Source organism: Phycomyces blakesleeanus (assembly GCF_001638985.1).
Source record: "Phycomyces blakesleeanus NRRL 1555(-) unplaced genomic scaffold PHYBLscaffold_30, whole genome shotgun sequence".
Taxonomy (NCBI): domain Eukaryota; kingdom Fungi; phylum Mucoromycota; class Mucoromycetes; order Mucorales; family Phycomycetaceae; genus Phycomyces; species Phycomyces blakesleeanus.
Genome location: NW_017265187.1, coordinates 239,338 through 265,738, shown reverse-complemented (window position 1 = coordinate 265,738; position 26,401 = coordinate 239,338). Strand labels below are relative to the sequence as shown.

The following is a 26,401-nucleotide window of genomic DNA, read 5'->3' as shown; positions in this document are numbered from 1 at the left end:
TTATTTTTACTGAACTTTCTTGGAATCTCAAATCACGGCACTTTATTGGTGATATTTGAACAAGTATTAATCTATATTTCTCTTCAGAAAATGAATTGAATTTGATGGCTTGGCTATAGTTTCTATTGTCTATTGTCTATTGAAAATATTCATGTTGGTATATTATACATCTTTGGGGATCTATTTTGTTTTTCAAGTTGTGCACATATATGAATGTCTGTGTTATTGATAAGCTATAATCTGATATGGTACTTCTAGTTCCTTTCTCTCTCTTTATCTCTTTGTTTCTACCTCTGTTATATGTGTGTAACCCGGAACCGTTTGGATACTTTTGATGTCACCTTTTGCATTTACAGGTGAAAGTAGTGTGGTTATATATACATTTTTGTTGTTGTTTCTGTTTGGTATGTCTCGAATCGGTTTCCAGTTCAAATATTTGATTTTATTTTTTTATTTTTGCGTATAAAAATCTAGTATTTTTCTTTTATCTTATTTTTTTTTCTTTAGCTCTGTTCTCTTTTTTAAATATCTCTATTATATATTACTATCATCTTATACCAAGTATGTTAAAGGTTAAAACCAATAAACGAGCGGTTAAACAGGAAGAACCATTTACCTGTACACACATACAATACTCGGGTTTGAAATGCGCTGTATGCGGTTCACAGAAGCATATGACAAGTAAGATTCGGCTATTTTGTATAAACAATAAGACTAATATCCAATTCTCACTTGCCATTCTCACGCTTTCAACAGAACATTGCCCAGTCCACCCATAAGTCTACATGCTTAAAACATGGATTAAAGCTTCTCTCTATCTCGATTTCTCTTGCCCATACATATATACATGACAAAAATTATGCTATTTCAATTTTATTTTTACAACCCACAAAAAAAACAAAAAACTACTGTTTCCTATAAGTCTATTTTGTATGAATTCCATTTTATATCTTTAATTCTTCCTATCCTGCTTTCTGCTACAAACACTTCTTCTTCTTCTTCTTCTTGGTCAAATTCTTAAAATTATATCATCCCCCCACTTGTATTTTCATTCATTGCAGATATCATTTCTTACTTTTTTATTATTATTATTATTATAACGATTATCATCTATAAACATCTTTTATGCACTTTTTTTTTATTCTTTTTTTTTGTTCTGTATGTGTACAAGTAGTATGATTATTATTACTATTACTATTATTACTATTATTACTATTATTATTGTTATTATTATTATTTTGATTTATTTAATGACCAAGGCCATCTAGTACATCTATCAATTGCTCAGGAGTGGCCAGATGCCATGCAGCCAGAGTATTCTTCTCTGCCGGTCCAATAGTCACAATAAATCGGACTGCATCAACACCAATTTCGGGTCGCTTGACCACTCGGAACATATCCTCATCAGTCTTGTCATCTCCAACACACATTATAAAGTCTACTTCGGAAGACTGCTGGAGTATGACTCGCTTGATTACCTCGCCCTTGTTGATCATCAATGGCCGGACCTCAAGGTTTTTCTTTCCGACCAATGTCTCGACCGGCAGTTTTCCAAGGATACTCTGCTCAAGGTGGTTCTGACACTCGTTGGCCTGGAAGGGTCCGTACTTGGGGTCGGCTTTGCGGTAGTGCCAGGTGAGTGAGCCGTTCTTTTCTTCGATAAAACTTCCGGGCGTGCGCTCGGTGTAGTAGTTGAAGATCTCCATCACGTCGTCTTTCCAAGACATGTCGAGGTCTTCGATCATACTAATCCACTTGTCGCTCCTGGGCTCCTTGATATAGCAGCCGTGCTCACTACTCAAACCAAGGTTTGGGATCGAGCCAACCCAATTGTCAAGGTCGGCTTGATTACGCCCAGAAACGATCCATACGATGTTTTTGGGATCAGAACACAGGCTGTGCAGAGTATCGAGAGTCTTTTGGGACGGAACTGCATCCTTTGGGCTGTCGCAGATAGGTGTCAATGTACCCTAAAATAAGATAAGAAAATTAGTTTTTTTTTATTTAAAAAAGAAGAAGGAGTATATGATATCTTTTATTTATTTGGCTATCTTTATATCATTCCAGATCTGTAAAAGAAAAGAAAAAAAAACTTACATCGTAATCAAAGAACAATAGTCTCTTTCGAGAATTGTTGTACTCAAGCTGGAAACGATCAACATCAAGAACTGGTGTAGGTCCCTGATTCGATTGTTTGGCACTAACTTCCACAAGACCCTTGACGAGCGACTCTGCCCAGTAAGCTGCCGTGTGAGAATTAACAAAGCTTTCGAGTTGCTGTACACAGATATTAAAAAATTAATAAATGAGTGTCTATTTGTTTGGGTGTTTGTTTCTAATATAAACTCAAAATACTACAGCTAAATGAATAAATAGCTCACTTATTTACCTTGTATTTAACCAGTTTGTCTTCTTCACTCATAGTCAGACAATCGGCTATTGCTCTTGCCACACCTGCAAAGTCCCAAGGGTTGACGATCACGGCTGCACTCATGCTTCGGGCCGTTCCTGTGAATTCAGATAGGATCAGGGGGCTGTGGCGTTCGCTTTGAGCAACAATGTATTCAAAGCTAGCTGTATTCATGCCGTCTGTCACAGGCGTCACCAATGCAATGTCAGCTGCTGACAAGAGTGCATAGTACTCGTCCCGATCGATGTGCTGCTGAAACATGTTTGCGGGCGTGAACTCGAGCGAGCCAAATTTCATGTTGATTCGACTGACGACCTCGGCCACCTTGTTTTCCAGTCTCTGGCTCTCAATCACACCTGGCGAGGTTACCTGAATCAAGACCACCTTTTCATGCCACTCGGGGTAGTCGGTCAAAAACTTTTCAAATGCCTCCAGTTTCTGCAGAACTCCCTTCACAGGGTCCAGCTTGTCCCGACCGACAATGATTTTCTTGCCGGCGTACTTTTCACGGATCGCGTTGATCTTTGGTTGCACGCCAGGCCGTTTGCAGTTGTAACGAGTGCGCTCGACATCGATACCGATTGGGTAGGTTCCCAATGCAACAATCGTACCGTTTGCGTCAACACCTGAAGGCGTATACTCAAAACCGAGGATACGTGTGCAATTGGACGAGAAATGGCGGGCATAGTTGTATGTCTTTTAAAACAAAACAGATAGATAGGTCACACAAATTAGATAACAGATCTCATATTTGCATATTTATTTTAAATATTTAAATATATTACCTGGAAAGAAACTAGATTTGCACCTAGCATACCCAAGAGGATGTCTCGTCGACCTTTATGATGTTTAATATACAAGATGATTAGTTGTTAGCATTATAAGAACAGACATAAATATATATTTTATTAATTTAATTTAATTTAATGGCCGTCAGTTAATTTTGTGTGTTTGTGTGTCTATATATTTTATATGGACTTACGTGGCAAACATCGGAAGATCTCTGAACTCGGGAATGGTGTGTGAAGAAAGACACCAATAGGTGCATTTGGTATCCTTGAACGGACCATAGATGGCACTAGAAGCAGATGGTAATCATGCACCCAGACTAGTAGCAGCAATAGTCAATAGTCAATAATCAATTTAAATGTGTACATATAAAAATCGTTCATAGTGACGAAACAAATAAGCGGAGGATCAACGACCACAGCCATAACCATCAACTACAGGTTTTTTTTCTTCTTCTTTATATAAAGAGAGAAAAAAAGGCCTAACCTAATTTGAGCTAAAGCTAAAGTTTGTACTGCTAGCTATCTGTAGTGTGTGTGTGTGTGTAAGCGTAGATAGAGTATCTTACCAATATCCCCTGAATTGTAGTTCTCAATAACTGTATCGGCATAAATCTGATTGACAGCAACATAAGCCTCCCAGAATTTTCCTTCATCAACAGATTCTTGCCACATCATGTAGTGCAACAAAGGCCAGAGCACTAGTAGGAAATGATCAATAAATGCAAAAGGAACCCAATCACATATCCAAGCCTGTTTGTTTTCTTACCTTGTTTGCAGTATCCTTCATAGTGACCACTGGCTAGGGCGTGCTTGATAAAGATGGGAACCATGTCGTGCTTTGACTTTAGCAGATCGCGTAAATTATCGCGCTGTTCTTGGGACAGATCGTCGGCATGGATATGGTCTCGATGCTTACTCAACACATTTCCGGTGCCACCGATGTAAAGAGTCTGGTAGTTTTTCTTGAGGGAGTCCAGACCGGCATACATTGCTGAGTGGCCCTTTCTCTGGGACAGACTCCACATCGATGTCTCGCCCAGGGCAGGTACGGTTGAGCGACGGCGGGCCAGGTGGGAGATTGGAGCCTCGTCTTCTTCATCTATGGCCTGCTGCTGTTGTCCAGGAGTCATGTTTGGATGCTTGGATTTCATGACACCGATCTGTCGGAGGGTGTCGGCCATGGTTCGGTCATTGTCTCTGGTTACGAGCACACAGTCGAAAGGTACTTGGTTGACAACATTGATGATCTTTCCTTTCAGACTGGGTTTGCTGCCTTGCATAGGCAACAGGGCCTGAAGTCTTGATGCGTCGATGTTGAACTTTTTTGCTTCCATATCAGATTAATATGTTTTATATAGCTCTTGAGTATCGACTGATTGGTTAGTAAATAAAAAAAAAGAGAGAGAGAGAGAGGGAATAAGAAGGATGAAATACAAAGAGAGGTTACTTTGTTCTTCTTTGTAGTCACTAAATTAAAGAAGCAAAAGAAGCAAAAGAAGCAAGGCTACAAAAAGGAAGAGACTAGATTTATATAACCTGAACATATTTATATTTATATTTATATTTGTATTTGTATATATTGTATCTAAGCGTGTGAGTAGCGTGTGTGCATTTGTGCATTTGTGTTTGATGGAAATGACTGGTAAAAAAAAAAGGATAGGACTGTGAATTCCATTTTTCTTTTTTCTTCCTTTTTGCTTGGTGAATGAAATTGGGATGAATGACGATGAATTGACAGCAGAATGAGAGTTTGCTTATTGCCTTTTATAGACACTTTAGAGTAATACAATATAAATAAAAATAAATAAAAAATAAAGCCAAAGAGAGAGAGAGAGATCGCCGCTTCAGTTTCCCAACATTTAATTATAGCCATTTTTTTTATTTTATTTTTCTCTTATAAAAAAAAATTGACAGAATTTATACAGAGAGAGAGAGAAAAGGCAAATATGTATTTAAATGTATAGATTGTCTTGTTTTAATTCCCTTGTAACCAAGCACCAAGTTCTCCTCCTTACAGTCATAATACATTTATTTAAACATTAGGATAATCTAATAATGAATATTAGAATCAGTAAAATATTAAAGAACAAACTAGACACAAATGCTGCACATCAAGGACAAATACTTTATAAGATTTCTCTTGGGATTCTTGACTTTTTTTTTAAAAAAAAAAAGAATAATGATAATAAATACTGCAAGTCTAAATGATATCCATTTGTACAAATAGTAAAAATAATAGTAATAGAAAAATTGGAAATATTGTAATTTATTTATTTTAGTTGCTCTCTTACTGTGTACCTCTTGTCAACCGGTACCTCTTTACTTCTTTTTTTTTTTTTAATTAGAGCTAAATTAAATTAAATTAGATTAGATTAAATCAAATTAATGAAAAGAAAAGAAAAATCCTGTAAAGTATATATAATAGAATAGGATAAACCAATACAAGATATTTTTTAAAGAAGTTACTTATAAACAATAATTTAAGTAATCAATTAAAAGTAAAAGAAAAAATATGTATAAAAAATAAAATAAGGAACACACGCATGCAGTTGGTTTTTTTTTGGGGGGACTCCAAAAACCTGAATTCAAGCCTGAAATGACTGCTTTTCCTCTTGAACTCTTCTTTCCTGCCTTAGAAAGAAAGACAGAGAGAAAGAAAATGAAAAAAAAAGTTATTGGATATTCTAGATAGACTCTCAACCCCACATACACACACCTTCCTACCTTCCAATAAGCGTAATTCCTTACAACTATGGAAGACAACTCACGGAATCTGATGCTCAAGACGAGGTACACTTTTATTTTCTCATTCACACTCATTCACCGAGAAAGAGAGAAAAGAACACCAATGCATCAATCAGTCTCTTAACCAATCTCATCCGATTGTATACTCTCTTTATATACATAATTTTCTTTTACGAATTCTATTCATTAGCTTCAAGTCTGTAAAGACTATCGAATCCATCTACACAGGCGGCAAGGTCGACGTAACCGAAGACGAATCGACTCTTATTACAACTATCAATGAAGATATCGATGTAACTGAAATGGCTACCGGAAAGAAACTTCACCGTCTTTCAGGTGTACGTATTTTGCTAGTCTGCAGCCTTTAGTTTTTTTTATCTGTTTTTCTCTTGTGTTTACATGTTTATATATGTATATATATATATATATTGTATTTAGGATACTGAAATTGTCACTACTCTGGCTGTCAAACCAGATGGCAAACACCTCGTCAGTGCCAGTCGTAGTCTCAACATGCGCATCTGGGACATGGCTACTGGAGAATGTATTCGTACCCTAAAGGCACACGAAGCCCCGATCATCGTGATGGACATTGATCAATCATCGACATTGGTTGCTACCGGTTCAGCCGACGCTACTGTCAAGGTTTGGGATATCGATCGTGGATTCTGCACACACAACTTCAAGGGTCACGGTGGTGTGGTCAGTGCAGTCAAATTCCATCACTACCATGGAAAGTGGTACCTTGCCTCTGGTGCCGATGATTGTCAGGTCCGTATTTGGGATCTTCAGACACGCAAGTAAGTTTTATTCTTTTTCATTTAAATTTATATTAATTATCAATTTTTTTTTCTATGTGTGCGTATATTTGTTCATGTCTCTTTAGGTGTATCGCTGTTTTGCAGAGCCATGTCAGTGTCATTCGTGGACTCTCTTTCTCAAATGATGGAGAGACTTTGATTTCCGGTTCGCGTGATAAGGTTGTAAATGTGTGGGACTGGAAAAAGAAGGTTCTCAAGGCTACATTCCCTATCTACGAGGTAATATTTTGCTTATAGTTTATTTTAAATATATATATAATATAAAAAAAAGAGAGAGTATCTGTGTAAAGATGAGATTAACAAAAATACATATATGCAATGCATATTTATATTATAGACTTTGGAAACTGTTGGTTTTGTATCAAAAAATGTGGATATGTCTGCTTATGACAGCAAGTGGCACAATAGTGAATTGTTCTATACAGCTGGTGATAAAGGTAATATATATATATATATATATATGAAAGAGAGAATTGGAAAATGATACTGGCTACATGTATATATATATCTATCAAATTATTTATTCTATTTTTTTAAAAAAAAAACAAAGGTATTGTTAGAGTGTGGGATTTAAATACCGGTGAATTGGTAAAGGCACAAGAAGCAGAAGTCAACAGCAAACATGCCATTTCCGATGTTGTGTAAGTGAAATTTATTTAATTAATTAACCTATTAGAAGAAATTAGCTTTCTTGGTGCTGACAAACATCTGCATATATTATATAGATATTTGAAAAAGACTCAGGAACTTGCAGCTGTGACCAACGATCAAAACATCTTGTTCTACTCTATCATAAACGGACTGGAGAGAGTGAAGCAAGTGGTCGGTTACAACGACGAGATTGTGGATATTGCCTATTTAGGATCTGACGAGAAATACTTGGCAGCCGCCACCAACAGCGAGCAGCTCCGAGTGTACAACGTAGAGACCCAGAACTGTGATCTGGTATATGGTCACAAAGACATGATCATTTGTATCGACAGATCCAACGACGGAAATGTCCTTGTCACAGGCTCCAAAGACAAGACTGCCCGAGTGTGGAGAATCGATGTCGATGCCGAACATACGTCCCAAAAATACGTCTGCGCTGGTGTGTGCGTAGGCCACACAGAATCCGTGGGTGCGATCGCATTTGCTCGCAAATCAACAAACTTTATGATCACAGGAAGTCAAGATCGCACAATCAAGTATTGGAACTTGCGCGACATTGACTTCTCAGGCCTGGCCCCTGCGTCTGGCGATAATGATAAGAACAAACCTGATGGTCAAGTAGAAGCTTCTGTTCGTTCGTTATACACCCACCAAGCACACGAAAAAGACATCAACTCTATTTCAGTCGCACCAAACGACAAGGTGTTTGCGACCGGCTCGCAAGACAAGACTGCCAAGATCTGGAATGTCGACACAGGCGCACTTGTGGGTGTCTGCAAAGGTCACAAGCGTGGTGTCTGGTGCACCAAGTTCTCTCCTGTAGACCAAGTATTGGCTACCAGTTCGAGTGACAAGACAGTCAAGATCTGGAGTCTAAAAGACTTTACTTGTCTCAAGGTAACCATACACACACACATATATATATATATACATGAACGTAGAAAGAAGAAGAGGGGAGATATTGGGATACATCTTTGTTATTTTTTGAGATCTTCTGGTAACTAACGTGAATTTCCCTATCCCTATCTACATCTACATCTACGTATCTTTATATGTATTATTTTTCTATATTTGTGTTCTGTGTATGTGTGTTTGTAAAACAAACATAATAGACATTTGAAGGCCACACAAACTCGGTTTTGCGGGTTGATTTCTTGACTGCTGGTCTTCAGCTTGTTTCCGCTGGTTCTGATGGTCTGGTCAAGCTGTGGACGATTAAGACAAACGAGTGTGTTGGCACCTTGGACAATCACACTGAAAAGGTGTGGGCCCTGGCTATCCGCAAAGACGAAAAGTTCATTGCTTCTGGTGGTGCAGACTCTGTTGTAAACTTTTGGGAGGATGTGACATTGGAAGAACAAGAAGATGAACTGAGAGAAAAGGAAGAATTTATTGTAAAGTAAGTTTTTATATATGTACACATCATAAGCAAGAAGAGAAGAAGAACAGCAAGAAATACTGACAAGGATATATTTATTTATTTATTTATAAAAAAAAAAGGGAGCAAGAGTTGAAGAATTTTATGCACAAAAAGGATTACTTGAATGCCATTCTTCTTGCCCTGTCACTCGAACAGCCTTTCCGCCTGTTGGGTATGTTCCGTGAGGTGATTGAGTCAAGGCCTGAGGGTGACGAGAGCATCACCGGCTTGGCTTTGGTAGACAAGGTCTTGGGTGATCTGACAGGCGAACCACTGGAAAAGCTGCTGCTCTATATCCGTGACTGGAACACCAACGCTAAACACTCATATGTGGCCCAGACAGTTCTTCATGCTATCTTGTCGTTGCATAGCGCAGACGACCTGGTCAAGATTGCAAATGCCAAAGAACTGATCGACGGTTTATTACCTTACACAGATCGCCACTACCAACGCATGGACGATTTGATCACTCAATCGTTCATCATAGATTATACATTGCACGCCCAGGAATAAAACATAAAAAGCGTGCCATTATTTTTTTTTATATACATATTCTTCTTTCCTCTTCCTCTTCTTTTTATTATTTCTGTTCTACACAACTCACTCACACATTCACTCAATTACTCACCCACACTCTATCTATTTTACATTTCCTCCAATTTCATTCTTTGTTTTTTCTTTCTTTTCTTTTCTTCTTTACTTACCATTATCCTCCTTTGTATGTCTATTATCTTATCTATATTTAAGAAAAAGAAAGAAGAAATAAGTAAAAGAGCAATTAAAAGAAGAGAAGAAGTCTTGTTGTTTATTTACATGCTAATTGTCTACATATCTTATATTATTCTCGTTGTTGTTCCTGGTGTTTCAGAATTGGACAAAGAAAAATGTAAAAGAAGTTCAAAATGTGTTGATTTATTGACTCTATAATTTAGAACAAGTACATTTAGATAAGATATATTATTGATAGTTTTACAGTAGGAATATTGAATGCTGATACAAATACAAAAGAATAGAAAAAGTAAAGATGTTTGGAATGGAATGGAAAGAGAGATGATAATAGTATGAATCACAATTTTAAGCCTTGTAAGCACTGGCTTTTGAGAAACCGAGACACTCGGCAACAGTGACAAACTTGTACTTCTTGGACTTGATGTAAGGAACAGCCCAGGGAACAAGCTCCTTGACGGTCTGCTCGTGAACATCGTGCATCAGAGAGATGTGGCCCTTCTTGGGGGTGCCGGTCTCCTTGCCCATAACATTTGCAAATTCAGCCTTCTCGGCAGTGAGAGAGTGGGTCTTCCAGTCATTGGTATCAATGTCCCACAAGACAACTCTGAAAAAATAAATAAATAAATAAAAATAAGTATATATGTATGTATATAGATTTAATAAACATAAAACTTACTTGTAACCAAGGTCACCAAGAGCTTGAAGACTGGTGGCATCAGTGACACCAGAAGGAGGACGCATGTAAGTGGGCTTCTTGCCAATTGCCTTTTTAACAATGGCCTCAACATCAGTCATCTCCTTCTTGACTACAGCAGCAGAGAGACCCTTAAGGTCTCTGTGAGAGTAGGTGTGGCTAGCAATTTGGTGGCCCATTTCATCAAGGTGCTTGATAACATTGATGTAGGTCTTCTTTCCAGAAGATGTGACGACACTGTCAGTAGCAGCATTACTAAATAAGATTAAAAAATAATAATAATAATAATAATAAATAAATAAATCGATACATTTTATGCAAATAAAGAGCAATATGTTACTTACACCCAGTTGTTTCCATTGATGAAAAAGGTGGCAGAAACACCCAATTTGTTAAGAGAGGTTGCCAAATCCCAGGTGTATTGGTAGGGTCCGTCGTCAAAGGTCAAGGCGTAGGTACCTGGGACTTTGCAGGTAGTGTAGATTGTAGCCTTGGCAGCACGAGCCTCAAGGGGTGCAGCAGTGGCGGTGGCGGCAAAAAGGGCACCAACCATAGCGATAAGAGAGATTGAACGCATACTGTCAACAGCAAAGATCAGGCAGAAGAAGGGAGAAGAGAGAAGAGAGAAGGAAGAAAGAGCAAGCTTTGTGTGTTTGGATAATTAATTTTTTTTTTGAAGAATGTCGATGTTCTGGTGTCTTTTATACTTAAATGATATTTCTGGTTTTTCCTTAATCTGCTTATTCAAATCCCCTTTTTTTTATATATATATTTTATTTTACTTTATCTTTTATATGTATGTATGTATGTGCGTGTATCACAACGAAAGAAGCTTTTTTTTTTTGCTATGTCTGTCTGTCTTTTTGAAATTCTTATAGTAAATATTTATAATATGTATAGATATCCCGCTCAGGTTTATTTATGTATCGGTTGTGTGATGGAAGCTTGAGAAAGAAAGAAGGAAAGAATATTTTATATAACCAAAAAGTAAATTCTGAAAATATCTTTTTTTTTTTTTAATTGGAAGCAGTGCAAGATGAAAAATGAAACAAAAAGGCTGATTGTTCACACTACTGTTGTTGACCCTGAAATCAGTTGTTACACGGGGACCTATTATTATTGGTGTTTCTATGTAATTTGAAGCCATTTTTTTTTCTTCTCTTTAAATCAAGACAAAGCCATGGCAACTAAAGGCAAAATAGATCGGTTCTTTGTTGATCCTTTTACAGGCTAAAATGTTTAGCAGAAGATATCAAAGTAAAGAGTTTGGGGGGGAGAGTCATTTGGATTATCTTATAGGTACATCATATTCAGATAGACAATCGATTTAGTCTGTTCTGACGATATCAATTTATAATGATTTTTATTTTTATGTTTATTTTGGTTTATCTGTATCTTATATTGATATATATATATATAATATATACACCCACAAGAAGCACTGGGTATTGGATCTTCTATATTTTTCTCGATCCAATTATAGAAATTAAAAATAATTAACTATTATTATACCAGAGAAATTTGTATTCTAATCACATTAACGACATGTTCTGTGATGTAAACCTTAATGAACCAATTATTCACCATGGCAATAAATACATCTATAAGCAAAACAAAAAAGAAAGAGGAATTGATCAAAGTGGCTGTAAGAATCTGTATAGATCTATCAAGCATTCGGACGTACTATCTATCATTGACACAATACATGTGTGAATAAGACAGATACGTGCATTATTCCATACATGTTCACAGCCGTACATTATTATGTGGCCGTCATAATATATACATATATACATATAAAATAAAATCAAAAAGTAAAATAAAATATACGATTTTTATTCTATTTATGGCATTGTGGCACCATTCATTTATAATAGAGCATACATAAATAAATAAAAATAAGAAGAAAAAAAGGGGGGATGTACACTATTGAACAGTGGAGCCAAAACCCTGGGTTGCTCGGTATCTTTTTGGTCAAATAAGAATCCGATTAAAGACAGAAAATCGTGTTTAAAGTTACCTTTTACAGATCAACAAAAATATATAACAAAGTCTATATACATAAAAGTTTTACAAGCTTACATAGTGATAAATATACATATTTATATATTTATATATATATATAATTTGATTTGATTTGATTTGATTTGATTTACACCGCTTTACACCGCTTTGCTTTGCTTTGCTTTAAAGTCATATAAAAAATGGTTAAAATAATAAAGTCCTTTGGTATTTACAGATTAAAGCCCCAATGAAGAAAAAATACCAAAAATATTAATATTAATAGGAATAGTAAGAATAGAAAACAAAGGGCTGAAGCTGTATAGATGGCTTTCATTTTCTTTAGCACTTATCAGGGTCATACTATTATTATTATTATCATTAGAACTATTATCCATGGGAGCCACAGAATTGAGTTGATATTGCAGAGATATCTTTATTGCCCTTTTTTTTGATAATCAGCTTTAAACATATAAATAGTATTTTTGGCTTGGGGATTGTGTGTGGTGGTGGTGGTTGTATTTATTTATTTATTATGGAAACCTTGTTTGATTTTTGATTGCTATTTAATTGATTGACTGGTAAGATAAAATACAGAGGCGTTGAGTGATGATGACAATTAACATCATATACAATACTGTTGAGGACAGTCTAGTAAAAAGTATTTATGTGTGTGCATATATGTATATATAACTTTAAGCTTGATACACAGCCCCGCCCACACACTTGACATACTCCACACAGTCCATGCAGTACACACAGCCCACTTATTATTAGTATCTATTTTGGCCTAGCCTATATCACAGCTTTGTTACTTAATACTAGTGAAACTGTAAACACACACAAAAATACAAGCACATCTCACTTGACACTTCTTTTACTCTAACATCAATGATAATGATAATATCACAACTACTGTACGCATTTTTGATAAATTCCTTTGACAATATGTCTTTTTTTTTTATAGAAAAGAATAAATCAATTACAATTGCTTTGTATATATATATATATATATATTTGTATAGCTATTAAAATATCGGGCTTGTTAACAAAATAAACAAAATTGAAATAAAATAGAAAGTTTAGCCAAGTATTAATAACGGGTTTCACTGCATGCAATGTATGAACAAAGTCAGTTGTGGCTAATACACAAGCCTACATTACTAGGATTGCTTAATTGATTTTTTTAATAAAAAATAAAGATATTTGACATTTTTATAGTTCACCATTTGAATAGTAAATATTGATACTTTTGAATGCACACTTTATTAAATATAAAACAAGATATCAAACAAAGAACATTTAGCTTTTATATTACTATGCAACACAAAAGTAATGCCCAGGCCTTTTGACAGGCTTTAATATAATAATAAAAATAATAAACGGTAATAGGAATAGTAATAGTAATAGGAACAGGAATATTGGTATCTTCTTCTTCGTCTTCTTATGATGAGCAGTCTTGTTTCCGCGATTATTTTTTTTTCTTTTGCATTTTGTGTGTATTTTGTGTATTCCTGAGTGTATAGGCTGGTACACCATTGCCACTAAAGGTAATCGATAATTGTTATTTTTATGTTTAAACTCTTGGGTACCCACACACACATACACAAACACTGCCTTAAATCAAAACAACCCTCAGGTAACTTGGTCACATCTTTATGTATAAATGATAATAAATGACTATGGTATAATGCATAGTCACTATAGAAAGTATCAAGTATCAAGTACAGTCAAAGCTCGATTTAGTAATATTTTTTTTCAGCACTTTTATTCGCAGTCACATAAAGCAAATCTGCAATATTGCTAAAAAACATATGCGGAGTAAGAAAAAATCCATTTGATTTAGTAATAGTAATACAATTTGGCTTCTCCCAAAAGTATTACTAAATCGAGCTTTGACTGTATCAAGTATACTGCCTGGTTAATCAATAATTATCAAAGCTTCTTTTCTTGTCGTTGTTTTTTTGTTCAATATTCCCTCTTATCCTTCTTATTCATTTATTCATTTATTTATTTATTTTTAACTTTGAGAAAGAGGCTCCTTTTCAAGGGAATGTATCAATTGAAAAAGAAAGTAGAAGGACCTAAAATTAGGTTTGATTGACATGTTTTGAACTGTAAGGTAAAGACCAAAAGAAACGGAAGGAGGGAGGAAGGGAGAAAAGGTATTATACTTCAAACCATTACATAACTCAAATATTAAAAATAGATCTTGAAAGACTGTGAATAAAAAGTATTTATATTCCCATAATATATACACACATATAGTATATCCTTTCATCAGATAAGAGTGGATAGAAGAAAAAGAAACTAAACACTGATACAAAGCCTATCAACATATCTACTTCCTCTTCTTCTTCTTTAAGGGGATCTATAAGCGGAGTAAGCTTGGACATCATCAGCCTATTCTTATTCTTTTTACTCAAATAAATAAACAAGTAAATATATATATTAATAACATCTTGGAAAGTGTTGCCTGTAAGTCTGTGAGATTACAGCTTGTATTTGGTTACCACCATTATTGACACTATATGTAGTATGTCTAAAGGGAGCGGCAACAGCGGCAAGGGCAGCGGAAACGATAGCAATAACTATCAATAAAACAAAATGGTGGCTAAAGACAAATATCGGGTATTTTTTTATTTTTTTTAAAAAAAAAAAAGAATAATTAGGAGGTTGTGAGTACATCTTTGGTATTATTCTTAGAAACAAAGCCTCCCTATTGACATGGTGTGGCAGACGTAGACTCTTTACACATTTAACACGCAATACTTGAATATCCTTTTCTGCTTCTGTTTCTGCTTCTGCTTCTTCTATTGAGTTAAGCTTTTTCTATATATATATACATATTCTGTATTTATTGATACTGCCGACGCATATAAAATTCGCGGCCTTTGAAAGCGAACGATTAAGATTAAAATTAAGAAAAGTACAATAAAGGAATGAGGGAGAGGCACACTCCAACTGGTTGATGGTGAAGCCCTGGGTTCTATGTATTGCAGCCACTGACTTGGTGGCAACTACATTAGAGCTGAGATGACCGAAGGAGAAGGGCGAATGCAAGTGAAGAGTCGAGCAATGTCCAAGTCAGACTAAGAAGGACACAGTTACTGTGGTACCAAATTCCACACCGGAAGCCTATGATAGGATTGGAAGACAGTCGAAGAAAACCAGCCAGAGCTTTGTGGAGAAGAGAAGGAAAATGAATCAGGGCCAAAGGAAGGTTTTGGCTTTATCGAGATATATAGCGAAAGAAGGCGAGAGAGCAATTGCGGGCATACCGTGTCATTATGATGGGACACTATCTAGAGTCCACCCCGGCAGCCAATCCTGAAAGCCTAGTAGACGTAAAAACAGACATTTGTTTCTGTTTCAATTTGTCAAACGAGAAAGTCTCACTGAATATGAATATAAATCATATCACTTCATTTTATTTTTGTCTTTAAATAATAAAATATATAAAAAATACCATAATTGCTATAAAAATGAAACAAAGGAATGAATGATTGATTAGCTTGTTTCTAGTTGTCTTGTGTCAACTTGTTAATTATTTTATTTTATTTAAAAAAAAAAAAAGAATTATATTGAAACATCCACTTTATAGGGGTTTTTTTGTGACAGCGAATATGTAAATGACAGCCCAAAACCTGGTAGTTTTCAGTAACGCCGCAAAATTCAATTATTGATGACGTCACCATTAATTCTTCATTTTGGTCTTTTTTGCATCTTAATATTACCCTTTCTTAAATACGCGTTCAACTTTTTTTATTACAATATCAATAAGATTTATTAAATTGAAGGTGTTGGATCCTTTGACTTGTTAGATCTTTGAATGGTATATTACCTCCTCCACTATACATAACTAAAGGTAAAATATATCTTATTACTCATGCTTATTTTTGTAAAGAACACTAACCCGATGCCTTGTGAAATTCTGTTTATGAATAGTGGTCTTAAATTATGAACTGCCAGAAAGCTTAACAAATTCGCAGCAACTTTGAGATGTTGGATTCTCTTGCTGTTTAAGAGGTGTTGGATCCTTTGACCTATGATGTCTTCAAATGTTATTCTGTCAAGCATACTTGATTGAAGGTGAGATATTTATTACTTTTACTTATTAGAGACCTTGGTGAAACCTTGTAAAACATTTGGAGGAGTTTAAATCATCCGTATAAGGAAATCTGAGCGTAAAAAACGCGAATGTTTGATAATTTTTCTCAAAAGTTTGTCAAACTTGAAAGAAATTTTTCAAACATTGTAAAACATAATAGACCAATCATGTTGTATTATTTTTTTGTTGCTATACGCACGAAAAAATTAAGCTTGAAAATATTAATAGTTGTAATTTTAACGTATGCATGTAAGAATATAAGCATCCCTTCAGTATATTTTTCTCCACTTATTTTTTTCATTGTTTTTTTAATAAAGTTAGTATGAATATTTTTGTTCTAACATAATACCAAAAAAAATGACTATTATTTAATAGAAGTTAACGAATCTCTCATTAGCTTGATTATATGAAGCATTGTTCGTGAGCTTAGTACCACTCCTTTTCCGACAGGCAATGATTACCAAATGTATACTATGTTTGAGACATGATATTCCGACAGAAAATGTTTGCTAGAAATCTATATTTGGTAACTCGGCGCCTAAATGTCTCTTATCGTCTCACCAAGGTCCCTATTTAAAGTACACTAATTCAATACAATGCAAAAATTATTTTAGGATGGTGAACTTAGATGATGAATCGTGAACTGCGAGTAATAATTTCAAAATACTGGTATGTTGGATCCTCTTTGTTAAACTTGGTTGTGCTCAATTTTCGTCTGCTTATTCTTTTTTGATAAAATTCTGGATAATGGAAAGAAATAACTAAGAAAAGCAAAAGCTTGATGATAAACTTCCTGGTATTAAATAAACTTGCAGGCTTTGAATGTCGGGATCAAGATCTTCATACATTGAATTTAATAAACATTCATTCATTCAAAAACTACAAATGCAAACATTATCAAACTTCGTATATTGATAAAGCATGATATATAGAGTAAAAAATGCATTTTATTTGTTTTTAATAATGAGTATAGAAACACTTGGCGTCAATTAATTCTTGACATCTATTTCCCTTGTTTCCGACGAATTTATGAGCAAAGTCGAGTGACAATTCATTCCAAATCTTCTTTATAAAGTGCTCCAGATCTTTTGTATTTTTGATCTCGGACTTATACTTTTCATGTTCTCTTTTTATAACATCCTAAAGGTTTTCGAATGGGTTAAGATCGGGACTTTGGGTGGTGGGAAACAAGTTTTTTAGACGTTAAAAATGATTCAAAATGTAGGCAGGATCTTAAAGAAATATGTAAGCTGATAACTCTGAGGTTTTTGACAAGCACTTCAAATCCGAATTTATTTATTTTTTTAAAAAAATAAGCTATTGAAAGAGTGTTTTATTATCTTAAGAATGATGAATGGTATATTTGTAATGCAATAGTATCAGTGTGATAATGATGTTAAAAACGAACTTTTACAGTAGTTTCATTTTCGGGCATCCATCATTCGTAAGGATTCTCAGTTGAAGTCTCTTTGCTAAACACATTAAAAAAATCATTTTCAGCATACTTTACCCAGCCAAACTTGTCAGTTAAACCAACATCAGCTGTTTCTTCATCGCTTGATTCATCGTTGGGCTCATTGAATGAAGGAGGTGGAGGCGGAGTAAAGATATGTATAGGAATCTGGGAGGTTTTTTCTTTGGGTGGAGTGTACCATGTATCTCGCATCCATGCAAGCCTTTTGTTCTTCTTGGAAACTGAAGGACGGTTAAATGACTCTTCTCCACCAATTGATGTTGCACGAGCTTGGAGAATCTTATCGGCAGCAATATTGATCTCCTTTTTCATTTGTAATAAGTGGCCTAAAATAATTGGGAGTTTGGAGAGATCGGATATAGTGGATGGGAAGTTAAAGCTGTGTCGGTACTTAGAGACATAAAGGCCATTTTTGGCAAGCTCCATAGTTGAGAGAGAGCAATGGATACCAGCAATTTGAATAAAATAAGTCATTAGGCGGCAATCATAATTACAAGTATTTTGAATGATTCCATCCAATGCATCCTTTGCCTCTCGTAATAGTTTGTCTTCATCTTGAATTGACTTCGAGTCACTGTTACGTTTGGTGCATTCACCAATAGCAAGATCCAGTTCTTCTGTATTAATATTAACGACCAGCCTGATATAAATTTTAAAGCCATGAATGTACTTTGTTTTGGGATAGAGGATCTTCTTCTCCTTGATTGAGAGTGGGTATTCCGATTCAGCTGAGACTATACGGACATTTTCTGAAGGAGGAAACAATAACTCCAGCAAAGGAGACCACAGGATTCGAAAGTAATCATTCTCACGGTAGTTGATACCGCTGGAATTACGGAGTATCTTTTTATAATCATTCATTGTTCTGAGTATGTGCTTTATTATACTAAAAACCCTCAAAAGGCCAATATCACTTGCATGCTTGATTTTCATTTTTCCAATATAGCTTTTAACAGCGTTAAAATCATTCGATAAGTCTAACGTATTCTTAATGATAATGAGAGTATTTTTGACAATTGCATCCAAAGGGTATTCCTTCATTTTGAGTTTTTTGTCAAAGTAATCGTTGATATATTTCCACTGATCGCTGTCAAAAAGCTGTCGTTGAGATGAATATGATTGGTCAGAAAGATCAAGAATGGATGAAGATCCAGCGGCCATGATTTTGCGTTGGCGGTCAGTGAGCTGCTTAGGGTTTTGCAAGTACAACTGATGTAGTTTCAAGGCCTCTCTTTTAATTATGGTACCCAAGCTTAAAGTGGAATTTGGTATCATGATACCATCGCTTTCAACATCAGTGGTTTCAACAGTGGCTTTATTAGTCTGTTTCCTTTTGGTGTCTTTTGTCTCTGGTTGGGTGTTCATGCATCTCTTGTTTTATGATCTCTCCACAGCCTCTTCTTCCAAAGTAGCTTCCACCTTATCGACATTAGTGATGTGATCAATAGCATTTTTTTGCAATTTCGGATAAGAGGTGTTCCAGAAATGATCGAGGGCATCATTTTGATTGCGAAGCGCAGCACGAAGTCCAACTATTACTTTAAACTCCTTTGAATCAACAAAGGCGGCACCAAGTACTTTGAGATCATCTTCGAGAAGCTGAATTGCTTCTCTTCTTGGTTTGGTCGGGTCAATGTTTACTAAACTTTGGTAGAAGTTTATTAGGCTCCATTCCGAAAAAATTGTTGAGCTCCAATAGCCTATTGTAACTATCTGGTTAGAGCCATACTTTATTAGTGCTATGTTAATAGGCACATACTATAGCAAACGAGTTTTCCTTTCAACGATTTCCAACGAGATGTCAGATGGTATAAACTGGGGTATCTTTTTGGGGAACTTTACGGACAGCCTGGCGGGACAACCTGAACACTAATTTTAGGGGACGACATTTCCTGGTTGGGAGCGACATTTTGATTTTACCGGACCACAAATCGTGGCCTTTCTGCCGGTATGCAATAACTCTATCTGGTCCCTAAGGATCCATTCTTATTATAATAGTTAATACCAGCCAGGATACAAAATACTTATAAAAACTTTCTTTTGTGGTTTGCAAAAAAAAAATCGGATGGGGATTACTTACCAGCTGGTGTTGCCAAACTTTGGGAATATAAGTAGGTGAAAAAAAGAGAAAGACATGATACGCATAAGCAGGTCAATAAATAGTAAGATATCAAACAAGATTGCGTCACAATCTATTGACAACAACTCCTTATAGTCCTTTGTATAACTGGATATTGAGATAGTGTATTTGTGATGAATCATTATTTCTTTGTTGACAAGTCTAAATTCATGACTACTAATTGAATATACACGATTTGTTTTTCGTATGAGACAACATATTATTATTAAGCTGCCTAAATACAGACTATGGCTCTTAAGATGATGAAAGTTATGTGCTTGGCGATATATATATATAAACACAAAGTAGTAAAGCTAATGCATACATTGGGGTACTCAGCCAAATTCATCGATCAAATTTTAAATTCAGAACGCGATATTATTAGACTAAAATTGTAATAGCGACGATCAAAATTTGATCGTCTTTTTGAAAGATCAAACTTCGATCAAAAAATGTACGGCTCTCTGATTGGCTGAATCCTTATTTTTTTATATACAATACAACTGTTTTTATCTTTCTCCTTAATAAATCATAAAATTTATTGTCATCAAAGTCATATAATAATTTTTTCTCTTCATTTTATATGCCAAAATAAGGTACAAAGCAACAAACAATTGCTGCCTTAAAGAAATCGCATAAAATCAGTGAGTTCATTGTGAAGAAAGAAAAAATATTGGGAGTATTTATCAGCAAGTACAGCCGAGTTTATTAAAGATATTTTAGAAGTTATTAAAGAGGAAGTAAATGTAGATTTGGAGCAGATAGCTTCCGTGAAGGAGCTTGAACAATCACTTAAAGCCAATAGATACATACACAAGGTTGAAAATGTATTGCCAGATCCCGAGTCAAAGGAAAGAACACTTGGCTTCTTCGAGAATCTAGGTTCATATAGATTCAAAGAAGAAATCAGGCTGTGCAAAAACTTATTTAATAAATGCTATGAAAATCTATGAATTTTGTACGTATTTTGTACTTTTGTCTTTTGGTATCCTCAACTACAAATTGATATCATTAAGACTAACACAAGAATTTGATCGATCAATCTGGCTGAGTACCCCCAATATAAAAGAGAGCGAGAGAGAAATTGGTGCTTAATTAAAACTCAACGATAAGACACTTTAAACCCCGGAAAACTTGCAACAATTCACTAAAATCGCCTATTTTTTTTCTATAGGGTAGCCTGGTTAGATAGAAATGTCGTTCCTGTGATTGCTGTTGGTGGATTCAATCTACTGAGACAATTTATCCAAAAGGTTTACACCTCAATTTGGTTTTATAATACAATATATACACTATCAATAGCTTCTTTTTTTTCTTTTTTTTAAAGCACAAAAGAAAAAGAAAGGCTGTGATTCATTGTAATTTGTGTTGGTTTTTAATGTTTTACCTTATAAACAGCAGGTATTTGTTTCTGTTTCAATTTGCCAAACGAGAAAGTCTCACTGAATATGAATATGAATCATATCGCTTCATTTTCTTTTGTCTTTAAATAATAAAATATATAAAAAATACCATAATTGCTATAAAAATGAAACAAAGGAATGAATGATTGATTAGCTTGTTTCTAGTTGTCTTGTGTCAACTTGTTAATTATTTTATTTTATTTAAAAAAAAAGAATTATATTGAAACATCCACTTTATAGGGGTTTTTTTGTGACAGCGAATATGTAAATGACAGCCCAAAACCTGGTAGTTTAAACCAAAGTAACTTGTTTAAATTTGACTTTCTTTCGATAAGGTTTTATTGTATTGGATTATATATATATTAAAATATAACAAAACAAAACAAGAAATAATGTTAAGGCACATTTCTCGAATTCAATTGAAATCCATTGGATCGCAATGCCTAGTTCGTCAGTCAATGCTTGGAAGATGCACAGGGGTTCTGCGATCACAATTTACCACCGGATCAATCCCTCGACCAAGATCAACCGAGGGTGTTCCTATGAAGCAATTCAAGGATCGCTCTGTAATCTCACCACCTAATTCCAAAAAAAATACCTCAAAGAACAAGTTACGCTGTAAGCACATAAAAATTATTAAATCAGAAGAATAAGAGATATATCTATATCTATATCTATATACTTTAAAGAATGAAGAAATGAAGGAAGGATGAAAAGTCTAAATATATTATCTTTTTCCTTTTATTTTTGCCCTTAATACACCTAAACGCATATACAGTGATCAACGCACGAATTAAAGCATTTCCAACCAACAACAAAATTTTGAAGAGTGCTAAAAGCATGGGAATTTCACAGTCATTATTTAATGACATTTCCAAGAGTTTCGTTGCAGCAATTGCTAATAAAGAAGTACCGGCAATACACCCAGATTCTATAACTATTACAGGAGGCACAGATGAATCTGCAGGTAATAATACTAACAACTTTTTCTTTTTTTTAAAAAAAAAAAACAACAGAAAAAGAAACTAATTCATCCATTTATTCATTAATATCTATAGATATAATTGATCGTGCTCTCCTCACAGCATTCTTTAGTTATGCTGAACCGCATCTTCCCAAAGATGTGATTGATATATTTAACTCTATGCGCAAATTGAGTGATTTACGATTCCCTAACGAATGGTTCCCTGAAGCACGTCAAATGCAAAGGTATGTTATGTGGGATGATTTCCAATCAATTAATGGATTGATTGATCAATTAATTAATTAAAAAGCGTTAATACTAATACACACGTGTATATATATATCTTTTTAGAAAGATCATCCTCCATGTTGGACCTACAAATAGTGGAAAGACTTACAATGCCCTGAAAAGATTAGAAGGTGCTGAATCGGGCATCTACTGCGGACCGCTGCGTTTGTTAGCCAACGAGATTTATGAGAAAATGAATGACAAGGGTGTCGCCTGCAACTTACTGACAGGAGAAGAACGTCGTATTGTGTCACCCACTGCAGCACTGACCAGCTCAACAGTTGAGATGGCCAATCTGGCTAAACCAATTGAGGTCGCCGTTATTGACGAGATTCAGATGATCGGTGACCCTCAGAGAGGTTGGGCATGGACTCAGGCATTGTTGGGTCTCAAGGCCCAAGAGATTCATTTGTGTGGTGAAGCATCTGTGGTCCCACTGGTCAAAGAAATCTGTGCATCTTTAAATGAAGAAGTGATTGTGAATGAATACAAGCGCCTGACACCTGTCACAATCTTGGATGAGACTGTGGATCCTCAGTATACAGATGTCAAAGCGGGAGATTGCGTTATTGCCTTTTCCCGAACAAGCATCTTTAACATCAAGGAAAGAATCCAAGAAAGCACTGGCCTTAAATGTGCTGTTGTTTATGGCGGACTTCCACCAGGTATATATATATATATGCGTGTAGCTTGTTAGTCTTCTTTGGTTACTAAATATTTATATTCTTGTGTAGAAACACGCGCTCTTCAAGCAAAGGCATTTAATGATCCTGAGAGTGATATCGATGTCATGGTAGCTTCGGATGCTGTTGGAATGGGACTCAACTTGTAAGTTTAACAAAAGAAGTATTAAGATGTTAATGCATGGTACTTACATCCAACGACACTAAATTGTATATGCTTTTTTGTTGTTTTGTTTATTTATTTGTTCATTTTAACAAAAAAGAAATATTAAGCGTGTCGTGTTCTCAACTATTGCAAAGTTCAATGGAAAGGATAATACAAATATCAGTATACCTCAATTGAAACAAATCGCCGGCCGTGCTGGTAGATTTGGCACCACATATGCTTCTGGAGAAGTAACCACGTAAGTATATCCAACAAAACAAAAAAAAAACAAATACAAAAACATGAATTCTTATATATATATATATATATATATATACAGTATCAGAGCAAAGGATTTGAGTTATGTTAAAGAATGCATGGATACCGGTACCATTGACTTAAAGGTAAATATTATTTTTCTTCTTCTTTTAATAAGAGGCTTTATGTAGTCAAATTCATCTAACTAATAAATAAATATATGTAAAAAAAATCTAGCTTGCTGGTCTTCAGCCTACAGTAGATATTCTGGAAATGTTTGCTCTTCAAATGCCCAAAGAAAGATTCTCTGGACTTTTGGTAAGTTTTTTCTTCATACATGTACACGCATGGGATATATATGTATTTACATTTTAATTGTAGCAAAAATTTGAAGACTTGGCGTCATTAAGTGGAAACTACTTCCTTTGCAACTTTGAGGATCAAAAGGTAAAAAATAATAATAAAAAAATAATAAAAATAGGTGCATACATACACATACATATACATATACTTATACTTTTATATATTTGTAGATTATTTCAGATACCATTGAACGAATCAAGCTGCCCCTGCGTGATCGATATCAGTTTGTTACTGCACCTGTTAATGTGCGTAACAAGACCAGTTTACAGGTCATTGAAGATCTTGCCAGAATTCACAGTAAATCTGAAACCCAATCCCTTGAAGACCTCACCCAACTTCCCGACAAAGCTCCAGAGGATGAAGATGGTCTTATGAACTTGGAAACAGCTCACAAGACTATTATGCTGTACATGTGGTTGAGGTATGGGTGCTTAAAGCTATTACACGCTTTCTGTAACAATAATAGATAACGTTTAAAAATGAGCTTATATATATATATATATATACCAAAATAACATTAACTTTTTGTTTTATGTATATCTATATACTTTATATAGCATAAGATATCCCGAAACATATATCACTGAACAAGAGAAGTGTGCAGAAATCAAGAGAAAGTGCGAGGTGATGATCGATGATGCTCTCAAGAGTACTGCACTAAAACTCACCAAGAAGAAGGGGTCATACGGCCAAAACAAATCTTTCAACTCATACAAAAAACCTAATTTCAATGGGTATCCCAATGCAAATGATATTGATTTTTCCAAAGGACCAAAGAAATTCAATAGAGATCGGGGATTCTCTAATGATAGATTTAGAAAAAACTAAACAAAAAATAATAATTATTTAACAAAAATTATATAAAATTGAAACTATTAGAAAAAAATATTAATAAAAAATATTTAAAAATAAAATAAATCAAGACCACAGTAGTAGTAATAATGATTCATTAATATATATATATATGTGTGTGTGTGTGTGTGTTATTTTGAAGTGGTTTTAATTCGGTACATCGGCAGAATAGATAGACAGTCCAAAAAAAAATATGCATTCGAATTTGTTTGGTAAATAAGTAAACTGATCAAAGCCTGTCATTCGACGGCTAACTATCAAGACAAACCTTAAGAAAGAGTCTCGAGATATCGCTTTAATGGCTTTAGATCTTCGTGTGCAGAGTTATTTGCATAATATACATATCTGTATTGGCCTATTGGTCAACTCTATAATTTACGAAACGTGTATTGAGATATTGCTGTAATACCCCCCCCCCCCTTTTTTTTTGTCTGTTAATAGTTTCTTGATGATCAGCCAAGCATATATCAATACATAACGTAGATCTTTAGAATATTCTTTTATTTATATTTTTTGTAGAATTTACAATTAAACACACGCGTACACAATTGTATATATATATATATATTGACTTGTTATACATATTTAGGTTTAAACATAACAATGGTCAGTAAACGTGTTCCAAGTAGATCAGGTTTGGTTTACGCTTTTTATAATATAAAGGAATTTCCATTTATTGATTTTTCCGCTCCTTTATTCGGTCGTATTAAGTAAACCAACAATATCCTTTTTGTTTTTTTTTATAGAATAGAATATTGATATTCTTGTAGCTCAATTGGATTGATAAGCTGCTATCAAACATGATGCTAGATCTTATCACACGTAAATAAATAAATAGACATCTAAAAGAAAAAAGGCGTTGGCCAATAGCCTAATTTGGGATCAATATTATATATAGTCTTAATAATACAAAGTAAGTACTCAAAGGGTAACTGTGAAAATTCGTTGAGATTTCAGTATATGTATATATATATATATATATATATACGTGTGTGTGTAATCGAGTTTGTCAATAGGAGATAATAAACCTTAGAAAATAGCCTTTATTTTAATTTTCTATTAGCAGCACAGAAATAATAAAGAACTAATGAAAAGGATTGATCAAAGAAAAGATGATCAATACCACATGTTTCCTTTTTTTATTTTTTTGGATGTCTTTTTTCTTGGGTTCAAATCAATGGGTATCAGACCAACCATTACCAAATCAGAGTATAATATATATATATAAAGAAAAAGAATAAACCAGCAAAAAGTTTATCTCAAATAAAATGTGATTAAAAGGCGCAGTAACGATTACAAGGATTTTTTTAAAAATTTTTTTTGTGCCTTCAATATTGGTTTGGATATAGTAAGAGGATTTATTAGTATGCATACAATTATACATATTTATATATATATATATGTATAATAAACTCTTAATAATTTTTAAAGGACAAGTATTACATTTCAATTCCAATCAATACACACATACACACTTGG

At 34.6% G+C, this 26,401-nt stretch overlaps 6 protein-coding genes across 6 annotated transcripts; 2 read left to right on the top strand and 4 right to left on the bottom strand.

Moving 5' to 3' along the window:
• Nucleotides 1-1,271: 1,271 nt before the first annotated feature.
• On the bottom strand, nucleotides 1,272-4,232 carry PHYBLDRAFT_96516 (glycosyltransferase family 20 protein; the record flags this gene model as incomplete). Its single annotated transcript, XM_018443972.1, has 7 exons — nucleotides 1,272-1,970; nucleotides 2,098-2,277; nucleotides 2,390-3,106; nucleotides 3,196-3,248; nucleotides 3,393-3,518; nucleotides 3,768-3,899; nucleotides 3,968-4,232. Coding segments are annotated over 7 exons (2,172 nt in total), but the record flags the coding sequence as incomplete, so codon positions are not given.
• Nucleotides 4,233-5,953: 1,721 nt separating this feature from the next.
• PHYBLDRAFT_178344 (hypothetical protein) lies at nucleotides 5,954-9,383 on the top strand (the record flags this gene model as incomplete). The annotated part of the gene is made up of 7 exons (XM_018437979.1): nucleotides 5,954-5,991; nucleotides 6,137-6,284; nucleotides 6,385-6,746; nucleotides 6,833-6,986; nucleotides 7,506-8,315; nucleotides 8,531-8,817; nucleotides 8,919-9,383. 7 exons carry the CDS (start codon nucleotides 5,954-5,956, stop codon nucleotides 9,349-9,351), a joined length of 2,232 nt encoding a protein of 743 aa, XP_018285357.1. The 3' UTR covers nucleotides 9,352-9,383.
• Nucleotides 9,384-9,912: 529 nt separating this feature from the next.
• On the bottom strand, nucleotides 9,913-10,814 carry PHYBLDRAFT_63683 (chitin deacetylase; the record flags this gene model as incomplete). The annotated part of the gene is made up of 3 exons (XM_018441156.1): nucleotides 9,913-10,171; nucleotides 10,244-10,516; nucleotides 10,606-10,814. The coding sequence occupies 3 exons, from the start codon at nucleotides 10,812-10,814 to the stop codon at nucleotides 9,913-9,915; spliced, it is 741 nt and encodes a 246-aa protein (XP_018285356.1).
• Nucleotides 10,815-14,499: 3,685 nt separating this feature from the next.
• PHYBLDRAFT_63684 (hypothetical protein) lies at nucleotides 14,500-16,342 on the bottom strand (the record flags this gene model as incomplete). The annotated part of the gene is made up of 6 exons (XM_018441157.1): nucleotides 14,500-14,676; nucleotides 14,990-15,094; nucleotides 15,579-15,660; nucleotides 16,000-16,021; nucleotides 16,107-16,114; nucleotides 16,179-16,342. The coding sequence occupies 6 exons, from the start codon at nucleotides 16,340-16,342 to the stop codon at nucleotides 14,500-14,502; spliced, it is 558 nt and encodes a 185-aa protein (XP_018285355.1).
• A 1,469-nt stretch (nucleotides 16,343-17,811) lies between these two features.
• PHYBLDRAFT_151569 (hypothetical protein) lies at nucleotides 17,812-19,756 on the bottom strand (the record flags this gene model as incomplete). The annotated part of the gene is made up of 3 exons (XM_018432706.1): nucleotides 17,812-19,170; nucleotides 19,240-19,586; nucleotides 19,690-19,756. 3 exons carry the CDS (start codon nucleotides 19,754-19,756, stop codon nucleotides 17,812-17,814), a joined length of 1,773 nt encoding a protein of 590 aa, XP_018285354.1.
• Nucleotides 19,757-21,827: 2,071 nt separating this feature from the next.
• PHYBLDRAFT_151568 (hypothetical protein) lies at nucleotides 21,828-24,898 on the top strand (the record flags this gene model as incomplete). Its single annotated transcript, XM_018432705.1, has 11 exons — nucleotides 21,828-21,987; nucleotides 22,148-22,336; nucleotides 22,428-22,578; nucleotides 22,685-23,286; nucleotides 23,356-23,449; nucleotides 23,568-23,708; nucleotides 23,790-23,853; nucleotides 23,945-24,025; nucleotides 24,089-24,154; nucleotides 24,241-24,491; nucleotides 24,628-24,898. 11 exons carry the CDS (start codon nucleotides 21,828-21,830, stop codon nucleotides 24,896-24,898), a joined length of 2,070 nt encoding a protein of 689 aa, XP_018285353.1.
• Between the last annotated feature and the right edge of the window lie 1,503 nt (nucleotides 24,899-26,401).